Source organism: Triplophysa rosa, linkage group LG12, assembly GCF_024868665.1.
Source record: "Triplophysa rosa linkage group LG12, Trosa_1v2, whole genome shotgun sequence".
Classification (NCBI taxonomy): Eukaryota; Metazoa; Chordata; class Actinopteri; order Cypriniformes; family Nemacheilidae; genus Triplophysa; species Triplophysa rosa.
In genome coordinates, this window is record NC_079901.1 from 25,485,465 (window position 1) to 25,497,255 (window position 11,791).

The 11,791-nt window shown below is 43.6% G+C and overlaps 1 protein-coding gene across 1 annotated transcript; it reads right to left on the bottom strand.

Annotated features, from left to right (window-relative positions):
- Window positions 1-369: 369 nt before the first annotated feature.
- myef2 (myelin expression factor 2) lies at window positions 370-11,735 on the bottom strand. The gene is made up of 17 exons (XM_057347665.1): window positions 11,563-11,735; window positions 7,221-7,408; window positions 6,696-6,748; window positions 6,141-6,148; window positions 5,943-6,036; window positions 5,671-5,862; window positions 5,438-5,591; window positions 4,030-4,079; window positions 3,889-3,949; window positions 1,937-2,035; window positions 1,725-1,766; window positions 1,559-1,645; window positions 1,411-1,485; window positions 1,291-1,332; window positions 947-1,122; window positions 796-847; window positions 370-711 (listed from the first exon to the last, which is right to left on the bottom strand). The coding sequence occupies exons 1-17, from the start codon at window positions 11,688-11,690 to the stop codon at window positions 548-550; spliced, it is 1,665 nt and encodes a 554-aa protein (XP_057203648.1). The 5' UTR covers window positions 11,691-11,735; the 3' UTR covers window positions 370-547.
- Between the last annotated feature and the right edge of the window lie 56 nt (window positions 11,736-11,791).

Here is an 11,791-nt window from a genome sequence, read left to right on the forward strand (position 1 = left end):
AACATTTGTAAACCAAGATTGAGCAAGAGAACACATTTCTTGACTGTCATCAATCTTTACATGTGCATTTAACTTTCTCCCCTCACAACTATAACAGACATGAGATGGTTAAACAGCCTAAAAATGACTTGACACACATTGTTTAAAAGTATAAATATCATGAAGTCATTTTAACCATGCTTTAAGAATCTCTTACCTGTCAAACGTCATCACTTTCATCGGTTTAATCGTGTTACTCTGGAGAACATCAGTACTGACGGATGTGCTCGTGTTAGATGTGGCGGCAGGTGCCGTGTGTCCGTATTTTCTGGTTTGTGTTTGAAATGAGCAGACACACTTTCTGTTGAACACAGCACTCGGAGACAAAGACTGATTTACACCCAACTTTAATTCTTAAAATTGTCATTTAAAGAGACAAATTAAAAAGGGTTTACAAACAAAAAAAGTCACAAACACAGAGTGAAATCAGCTGGTGTACTGGAGTTATGAAAGTCATGATGTTTGTTTTTAAAACAAAACAAAAGTGGCGGTCTGTAAGTGGGTGTGCTCAAGCGTTGCGGTCAATACGAACATCAACCTCTCGTCCGTTGATCTTAGTTCCGTTCATCATTCGACAGGCTGTCTCGGCACTCTCAGGAGAGTCATATCGGACCGTTCCACATCCTTTAGATTTGCCGTTCTCCATCTTTATTTCTGCATACATCACCTGGCCTGAACATCACAGTGTTCTTTCATTATTACAGCCGTTATAAAATGAGATGTGATCATTCAGTACAGCAGTTTAAACACACTTACCACACTGACTGAATTGTTCCTTTAATTTCTGCCAGGTGAGATCATACGAGAGCTGAAAACACAAACATTGCTCATTAAAACCCTTCAGTCACACACGACCTCTCACACAGGCGCACGCACACGCATAAAGCACATTCAGCTCCATACTCACGTTTCTCACAAAGATCTGGCATCCTGCCTTAGACCCCACCCCCCTGCCACTCATTCCACCCATGGGACCTAAGCCACCTCCATACTGGCCAAAGCCACGGCCCATGTCCATATTTCCACCCATCCGATTGAATCCGGTGTTCATACGGTCCATTCCCATATTTCCCATTCCACCACCTAACAGACACAGAGAGAGAGAGAGAGGGACACAACCCTGATTCTCAACTGATCTCATGTCTGATCTGACAGACAGCAGATAAACCACTGAAACTGGTAACAGACTTTTTACAGTGTAGTAAACAGAGGTGATGCAGTATTTTCATGTGTACGTGTGAGAGACTGCACCTAATCCAGAGCTCATGGGTCCCATGCGACCATAACCTCCACCTGAAGAAACACAACAGACAATCAGCAAACTGTACAATCAACTCACAACACCACCAGCTGACATCACGCAGTACACACCCAGAGCGCCGAACGGGCGGTTCATTCCCAGGTCACTCCTGCCGAAGTCTCTGTCCATCCCTGAACCATACATATCTGTGCACAGGCAAACAGCTGTCAGACACACACACACACACACACACACAGATGTTGATGAAATGATCTTCACCTCCCATGCGGCTCATGGGTCCCATGTCTCTGCCAAATCCTCCCATTCCACCCCCGCAGTCCATCCCTGAAAAACCTCCACCCATTCCTCCAAACACAGAGAGAGAGAGAGCTGAAACCTCCTGAACGATGATTTCTGCTTCACATCAGTGAACATGAATTCTCACCTGTCATACAGTTCATCCCTCCATAGGCCGGCCCGTCCATCCCTGTACAAACATTCAGATTCACAATGACTTCACTGACAATATAAACAACACACCACATTTCTTTTGATCAAGACTTGAGTTTCACTTTTGTTTCCTGATCAATTCTTATGTTATATTGTGCTGTAATATAAAGTTAACAGAAATAATGCAGCATGTGATCATTAACACACCTTCAGGTCCCATGGAGCCAACTCCTCCTCCACTGAGACGGTTGGCATTTATTGGCTGCCCGCCGGGACCCAAACCCAAACCAATGCCACCCAGACCTCCTGTAGACACACATGACAAACACATTGCAGGACATCAGACAAGCATGCAGAAATCAAAGAATGCAGAGGACTGCAGACATCTGAACATCCATGATGTGCACACGGACATACGGAAGTGTTCGATCCACTGATTATCAGTAAACGTACCAAGCAGGATGTTTGTCCATCAGTCCAGCCTTCTAGAGCGAATCCACAGTGTATGGCGGGGTCTTGAGGCTATCATTACTGAAACAAGAGTGCCTGTTCTCCGCATTTTTCTCTTTGTCTAATTTTGCGATCGTGTGACATTTGTCTGAGTTTATGTTAGGGATGGGCGATATTATATCGTTTGCGATATACCGGTAGAAATCCCCCACACGATAGGAATTAGTCTTCCCGCGATATAAACGATAAATTCTAGTTGATGACGTATTTCTTTGTGAGGCCCATTCACAGCTCATATGTGAAGCGAAAACGGGTATAGCGGAGGGTGGACGTGAAGCTGAGAAAGAGTTTGCACTAAAGCTCTAAATCTCGTTTAGGTTGGCACTGTAGATGCATCCGAGTTCACGTTTAGTTTCACTTTCGTTTTATTTAATTTGTTTGTTAAGTATTCGTTGATAGTCATAATACGTTACACCACAACATTTAGTTTGGCTAAAAGTATTTATTTAAACATTCGTTAGATGTTATGCGCGCGTACGCAAATAGTTTAATATGATTTCTTGCCTGTTATATGCAGGATGAACGGAGCGTCCCGTGCGCAGCTCGCGCCCACATGTGCTCTCACAGCGACACAGCGCGCACAGCACTGCTGCCTGTTCACATACAGTACACATGCGAGTTTGTGTGACGTTATTTCTCTCTGTTCTCTTTCTGTAGCGCGAGTCATAGACAGATTCAGTGTATGTTGCTGTGAGAAGAGAAGGTTCACACAGTTCAAGAGAGAGTGATTGACAGCGTGATGCGATCGATCGTTTCCGCCCAACAATAGAATATATACAGTTTTAGGTATGACGTGATGTGTTTATTGAGCTTTAGTTCACTTAACTTTTCTTTACTACAACCTTTTGAAGTCGAATCTCACTATTATATTTTATATTTACATAAATACTGTAGGTATATTTTAGCTGTTTGATTTGGGGTAAGTTTTACTTTTTGATAATATTTGTTTTTCTGAGGGTCTAGACTACATGCAGCTACTATCACTTGACGCAAAAAACAGCGGTGGATGGCGTTATGGATATATCGTCGTTTTTATCATTATCGCAACAAATACCAGGACTTATCGTAATAGAGTTTTAGGGCCATATCGCCCATCCCTAGTTTATGTCTTCCGTTGCTCTGAAATATCTGAAAAAGCCCATACCTATACATGAACAAAAATGTGTATAGCATGTTTGCTAACAACACTAGCAGCAGAAAGGCAGACGTAATATTAGTGCGCGATAACCCTCCCGCTCGTGTTTTAACGCAGACTAAGGGATCCGCCCATTTTTCCTCCTCTCGACCTCATTGGGACCACAGGGGGTAATCTGGTCAGAAGTGGTGGAAAGTAGACAACAGAGACAGATTAAAACATCAGATGTAAACGGGTGTGCGTCTCCTTTGTCCACTTGTGATTCAATCGACCTAAACGCATCTTATTGCTAGGTGTAAACAGGGCCAGAGAGACAAACAGGAAGAACAGATCCTGCGAGAGAACACTGCTCACAAACACATCACATCGACTGTTCTATCCAGTGAAAGAGCTGTAGCTGTTAACATGTTATCAGAGACATTCAGCTCAAAAACACCATCAGTACAAAACGTTAGAGCTCTCAACTATTCAAACATTCCTTCTGTCCACCCAAAAACACAAACAAAGCTCTTACTGGGCAACTGTGGCTGTTTCTCTGCCGGCCGGAAATCATCTGGAGGAAGACATTTATCATCCTACAACACACAACACATGTGTGAATACAACACAGGACGAACGCATCAAACCTGTGAAAAACAAGACATGACTCACTCACCATCTTCACATGCATCTGTCTGTCAAACAACATCTGACCGTTGAACATGGCTGTGAGGACCAGTGAAGGAACATCACACAGCATACAAACACAAACAAATCTACATCTCATAACAACAGACAGCTGAGAGAGACAGACAGACAGACAGCCAGCTGAGAGAGAGACAGACAGCCAGCTGAGAGAGAGACAGACAGACAGCTGAGAGAGACAGACAGACAGACAGGCAGCTGAGAGAGAGACAGACAGCCAGCTGAGAGAGAGACAGACAGACAGCCAGCTGAGAGAGACAGACAGACAGAACACCAGTGAAGGAACATCACACAGCATACAAACACAAACAAATCTACATCTCATAACAACAGACAGCTGAGAGAGACAGACAGACAGACAGCCAGCTGAGAGAGAGACAGACAGCCAGCTGAGAGAGAGACAGACAGACAGCTGAGAGAGACAGACAGACAGACAGGCAGCTGAGAGAGAGACAGACAGCCAGCTGAGAGAGAGACAGACAGACAGCCAGCTGAGAGAGACAGACAGACAGAACATCAGTGAAGGAACATCACACAGCATACAAACACAAACAAATCTACATCTCATAACAACAGACAGCTGAGAGAGACAGACAGACAGACAGCCAGCTGAGAGAGAGACAGACAGCCAGCTGAGAGAGAGACAGACAGACAGCTGAGAGAGACAGACAGACAGACAGACAGCTGAGAGAGAGACAGACAGACAGCTGAGAGAGAGACAGACAGACAGCCAGCTGAGAGAGACAGACAGACAGACAGAACATCAGTGAAGGAACATCACACAGCATACAAACACAAACAAATCTACATCTCATAACAACAGACAGCTGAGAGAGACAGACAGACAGCCAGATGAGAGAGAGACAGACAGCCAGCTGAGAGAGAGACAGACAGCAAGCTGAGAGAGAGACAGACAGCCAGCTGAGAGAGACAGACAGACAGGCAGCTGAGAGAGACAGACAGACAGCTGAGAGAGAGACAGACAGCCAGCTGAGAGAGAGACAGACAGCCAGCTGAGAGAGACAGACAGACAGACAGACAGACAGGCAGCTAAGAAAGAGACAGACAGCCAGCTGAGAGAGAGACAGACAGACAGACAGCTGAGAGAGAGACAGACAGACAGCCAGCTGAGAGAGACAGACAGACAGCCAGCTGAGAGAGACAGACAGACAGCCAGCTGAGAGAGACAGACAGCCAGCTGAGAGAGACAGACAGACAGGCAGCTGAGAGAGACAGACAGACAGACAGGCAGCTGACAGACAGACAGACAGGTAGCTGAGAGACAGACAGACAGGCAGCTGAGAGACAGACAGACAGGCAGCTGAGAGACAGACAGACAGACAGACAGCTGAGAGACAGACAGGCAGGTGAGAGGATACAGATGGCCTGTACGGCCTCCAGAGACTGCTCAAAAGTGACAGTCCCCATCCCTCGACTCTTGCCATCTTTGTCCTCCTTCACGTCTGCCCTCCGCACCGTCCCGGCCATGCTGAACACCTCCTTCAGTTTCTTCCAGCCCACCTTGAAGTCCAGCTGCACACAGAAACACGAGGAGTGCGTCAATAAACACACACACGACTCTGATGTGAATCTAGATCAGTGAGCGACTGACATTTGCCACAAACACAGTAGTTCCCAGACGTCCGGCCTGCAGCGCGCTGATGATCTCAGGGGGAACGTTGGGGTTGTTGGCGATAGAGGGGGGTACATTCATTCCCCCGGGACCAGTGTCCTGCCCCCTGACCCCACTGTACTTCCCACCGGATCTCTGCAGAACACGGCGTGCATGTTCACCATCAGGATCCTGAAAAACAGAGACGTGTGCGAGTTACAGAGCACGCGACACCACATCAGAGGCGTGTACAGCGTGGAGCAGACGCTCACCTCTTTAATGTTCAGCGGTCGTCCATTCAGATTGTGTTTATTCATGACTTCAATGGCCTTCTTCACAAACTCTTCATCTTTGAATTCCACCACACTGAAACAGAAGAGCAGGTGTGTGTGTGAACGGAGGAACGAGGTTTTGCTGTGGAATTAACATCACCAGAATGAAAGCGAGCATGAAGAGTGGTTGATTCTTACCCACAACCCTGCAGGTGTCAGGCCCAGAAGAGGATGAGGGAAAAAACAACAACATCATCAGAACAACAGACAGTCACTAACAGAATGAATCCAGTTCAAAATCAACTGCTCTGGACATGCTGTTGAATCCTTATTTTGAAATTTCGCATTAGAAACCAGCTTACATTTCAATTGGACGTTACTACGGTAAGATGGATACATGAAAGGAAATTAATCTGGGGGCAAATGAAATGGGTCAATCTTATTGGACAGTTGTTACAGGAGAGAAGTGATCAAACAGACAGATGACAGATGAGCGATGAGATCTCGTAGGTCAAATCACATGTTCCGAATCAATAAACACCTGACCAATCATCAAATGTGTCAAACGTGGAGCTATTGGCTCCGGCCAAACGTGTCACCAGCAATTTAAAGAACATCCAAATAAACGTTATACTGCATCAGTCAACACACCGCCCTGAGGTCAAAGGTACAACGTCTAGCGGCAGGACCCCGGGTCACGTGAGAGTGACGCCGCAGAGGAACCTGACGCAGCGCAGAATCGCCAACACTTACCCTTGACTTTCCTTCAGCATCCTTAAAGAGCTCCACGTATGTTACCTCACCAACTACATGAGACACAACAGAGGGAAAATACCACAGAGAACAAGGCATTTAAATCACCAGTGGTCTCATCACAGGGTTGACCTGGCTCTACAAGTAGAAAACCCACCAGAAACCTGCAGCACTCCTCCCAAACTCCACAAAACTGACACACCACACTGCTACACACTGCTGAGGCTACAAAGTCATTCAACTACAGATATTCTACACATTTACACAGAGTGAGAAGAGAAAAAGACAATCCTTGAACATATCCGGCAGTGAATGAAACCACATCCCACAGTAAATGAGGACCGCAGGCACATTTGAACAAGTACCAGAGTAAAAAACCTGGAATAACCTAAACATGATCAAAATGGGATCCAGAACAAGCCCTGAGAGTCGGACACACTCTGTCCTTCTGTCAACTGCACTGAATGAGAGCTACGGGCCGACGGAGGGCCAATCATGTGTCGCCGGGCTCTCCGTGTGCGTTACCTTTCTCACGCATGAGATCTTTTATTGCCTGCCACTTCATGTCATACGGGATATTGCTGACGAACACTCGGTGGTTCCTCTGGGCGCTCTTCTTCTCTCCCGGACCGCCATGTCTGTCTTTATAGGGATGGTAGCGGCTGGACTTTCGGCCCCCGGAGCTCTTCTCTTTGGGCGCCTCTTCAGCTTCCCTGCGTAAACATCACCAACACAAGAACCCACCACATATATTAATGATAAGAGGAAAACACAACAATTCAACAATACTGAAAACAATCTACGTCATTATCATTGCACGATCATACTCACTTTATTCAAAAAACTGTGAATCAATATTTCACTGTTCAATACATTAAGCAAACCAGTAAAAGTGACTCAATAAATCTGAGATCAAGTAAACAAGCTAATTAAAAGAATTGATTTAATCTCTTGAGAATTTATGCGTAAAACACAATTTTTTTTACAACACAATACGTTCTGCAGAACGCATATAAGAATACATAATATTCATATTATACATATTAACATTCAAATATCTCATAATCATAATTTTTTTATTATTAACAATACTTTGCAAACTGGTGCAGTAGTTCTCAAACTATTGAAGGAAACGAAGGAAATTTATGTATGTGAAAATTTGCAAAAATGACTAACAGTTGATTAACAGTGTTTTGACAAAATAATAAAAGTTATTATTATTTTCACTGGAAAAATATATACAAATATCAAAAACATTTAACTTGCATATCATTTTTGTTTTCTTTCTTTTAAAGTTTTCCACCCAAAAAAACGATTATAAAATTACAATATACAGGTGCTGGTCATATAATTAGAATATCATCAAAAAGTTGATTTATTTCACTAATTCCATTCAAAAAGTGAAACTTGTATATTATATTCATTCATTACACACAGACTGATATATTTCAAATGTTTATTTCTTTTAATTTGATGATTATAACTGACAACTAATGAAAATCCCAAATTCAGTATCTCAGAAAATTAGAATATTACTTAAGACCAATACAAAGAAAGGATTTTTAGAAATCTTGGCCAACTGAAAAGTATGAACATGAAAAGTATGAGCATGTACAGCACTCAATACTTAGTTGGGGCTCCTTTTGCCTGAATTACTGCAGCAATGCGGCGTGGCATGGAGTCGATCAGTCTGTGGCACTGCTCAGGTGTTATGAGAGCCCAGGTTGCTCTGATAGTGGCCTTCAGCTCTTCTGCATTGTTGGGTCTGGCATATCGCATCTTCCTCTTCACAATACCCCATAGATTTTCTATGGGGTTAAGGTCAGGCGAGTTTGCTGGCCAATTAAGAACAGGGATACCATGGTCCTTAAACCAGGTACTGGTAGCTTTGGCACTGTGTGCAGGTGCCAAGTCCTGTTGGAAAATGAAATCTCCATAATTTCCATAATTTATCTCCATAAAGTTGGTCAGCAGCAGGAAGCATCAGAAGCGTCTCGCCTGGGCTAAAGACAAAAAGGACTGGACTGCTGCTGAGTGGTCCAAAGTTATGTTCTCTGTTGAAAGTAAATTTTGCATTTCCTTTGGAAATCAGGGTCCCAGAGTCTGGAGGAAGAGAGGAGAGGCACAGAATCCACGTTGCTTGAGGTCCAGTGTAAAGTTTCCACAGTCAGTGATGGTTTGGGGTGCCATGTCATCTGCTGGTGTTGGTCCACTGTGTTTTCTGAGGTCCAAGGTCAACGCAGCCGTATACCAGGAAGTTTTAGAGCACTTCATGCTTCCTGCTGCTGACCAACTTTATGGAGATGCAGATTTCATTTTCCAACAGGACTTGGCACCTGCACACAGTGCCAAAGCTACCAGTACCTGGTTTAAGGACCATGGTATCCCTGTTCTTAATTGGCCAGCAAACTCGCCTGACCTTAACCCCATAGAAAATCTATGGGGTATTGTGAAGAGGAAGATGCGATATGCCAGACCCAACAATGCAGAAGAGCTGAAGGCCACTATCAGAGCAACCTGGGCTCTCATAACACCTGAGCAGTGCCACAGACTGATCCACTCCACGCCACGCCGCATTGCTGCAGTAATTCAGGCAAAAGGAGCCCCAACTAAGTATTGAGTGCTGTACATGCTCATACTTTTCATGTTCATACTTTTCAGTTGGCCAAGATTTCTAAAAATCCTTTCTTTGTATTGGTCTTAAAGGTACAGTGCGGGATGTTTTGTATGATCTATTAACAGAAATGCAATATAACATACAAAACTGTGTCTTTAGATGTGTATAAAAACCTTACGTAATGAAAAATTATGTTTTTATTACCTTAGAATAAACCAGTTGTATCTACATAGGGAGAGGGCCTATCTACATGGAATTTGTTATGTTGCAAAGCCATGTTTTGTACAGTAAGCTCTAACGGACAAGCAGCTCTACAGAGCGCGTTTCGTATATGTTGGTCTTCGTGTGTGTTTTTAGACGCAGCTTGCGTCATCACTGAGTTGAAGACGCACAAAGTAGTAAGTCGTAGTACGGAGAGGAGGAGGAGTAGTCGTCGTCTAGCTGAAGCAATTGATTGTTCTGTCTTAGAAGTTTTAAAATGATAAGGATAAAATGGAGGACCATGCGTATTGTGCACAAGCGCCGACAGAGCGTGAATCTCCGTCGTCAAAGAAGCGCAAACGTGATGCTGCCAGATGAATTAGAGACAAACGGCGGCAGAAATCCAGGATATACATCGGTGTATCTATTACCAGATGGAAGGCACTGTTGAAAGACAAATGTTTTCAAGGCGACGTCGAAGTTGCCTGTTTTCTGCTAGACTGGTAAGATAATTCAACATTTTCAATGTTTCCACTTTTTCAATGTTTACCAAACAACTGTTTTGTTGAAACGGTACCGTTAGCATTTTATACAAATGGCCATATAACCTCCGAATAATCATGTTTTTCCGTCACTGCGGTACGTACTCCGGTTGTTCCTGACTTTACAAAGGGGGAGACAAACGTCTACTAACTTACACCTAACTGCCTATGTCGCTGTCAGATCAAACGCTTTGAACAGCGTTGCTATTTATGATTAGCTAACTTTAGTTACTTCACTACTCTCAGCGTGTACTAGATAGCACGCAAGAAATCTAATTATAGAATTGGAACAGTAACTTTCGCAATAGAATACATGTTAAATGATCAATTACGTTAATATATTGCCTTACCTGCTTGTATCACTACTACCCGCTGTCTCAGTAGACGACATCTTTTTTACTGTTGCGGCCACCGTCGTAATTCGAACGGGAGGGGTGGGCAAATGACTCAGAGATTCGTTGCAAAACTATAATACAACGCTAGTGGCCGCTGATTTTCAAGAACTGCGCCTTTAAGTAATATTCTAATTTTCTGAGATACTGAATTTGGGATTTTCATTAGTTGTCAGTTATAATCATCAAATTAAAAGAAATAAACATTTGAAATATATCTGTCTGTGTGTAATGAATGAATATAATATACAAGTTTCACTTTTTGAACGGAATTAGTGAAATAAATCAACTTTTTGATGATATTCTAATTATACGACCAGCACCTGTATATATACACACACACAATTACAAAACAGATGGACAATTGATCTTTTCTCTTCTGAACAGAATCACAGGAATAATCTTTCTCTAACTGAAATCTCTCGAACACACGCTTAGCTGGAAATATACCAATGTAACCTCTTTTACCTATCACTGATACACAACGCTTCATTCCAGTTTACATTTCTAAACATATTGGACCAGAATAAGCTTTTATGAATAGCTATTTCTCCTAATATAACATTCCTTGTGTGTATATTAGAACAACTGTGTTTATAAATATCAATCTCTCCTATAAACATGCCGTCTTTAACATGAATTGCCTCAGAAGTGACACTTCCACAAGCTCTTACAAACTGTATTAATCGTTGAGGAATGGCATCAAACACAATAGCATAACAGTTACTCTTTTGGTGTAACTCCCAAATTTATACAAGAATCCTCTATAGGTTAATAAATTCCAACTTGAGTTGAAAAGTCGTCTAACTAGCACAGCGTAAAACACGATCAAAACAACCGCTCGCGGATTGATGACGCTGCGCCGTCGCTACGGGTTACCGCCGCGCTGACTGACGAGCCAATAAAAACATGCGCCACAAAAACACAAGACGCGATCTAATACACAATGAAGGAAAACGAGATATATAAATAGCTGACGATGATTATTAATAAGTGTTGCTGAGGATGTTTTGTTTTCTCTCGGTGAACGCGCTCCGCTCGCGTACAGGCCGCGCTCAACAAACGCGACGCGTGCGCGCGCGCACACACACACACACGCACAGAGTTTTAATTACGTTTTGACTCCATTCGTGTTCTCCTGCGTCTGCGGCGGCTCCGCTTCTCCTTCACCGACCGGAGAATCCTTCGTGTCCTCCTGTTTGAAATCTTCAGTCAGATCAAGCGCCAACTCCGCGTCCGCCATCACTGCTGCTCCTGGTCACGCGCACGATCCAGACCAAATGTCGCGAGAACACGGTCAATTAGAGACGACACTTTGGCTGACCGGAAGAATGATGAAAATGT

What these genes read in the sequence shown, in the direction of transcription:
- myef2 (XM_057347665.1), bottom strand. Translation starts at nt 11,690, where the DNA reads ATGGCGGACGCGGAGTTGGCGCTTGATCTGACTGAAGATTTCAAACAG. An exon ending in AACACGAATGGAGTCAAAAC is followed by an intron (nt 7,409 to 11,562) that starts GTAATTAAAACT and finishes ATGTTTACGCAG; the next exon opens with GGAAGCTGAAGAGGCGCCCA. An exon ending in GACCGCTGAACATTAAAGAG is followed by an intron (nt 5,863 to 5,942) that starts GTGAGCGTCTGC and finishes TCTGTTTTTCAG; the next exon opens with GATCCTGATGGTGAACATGC.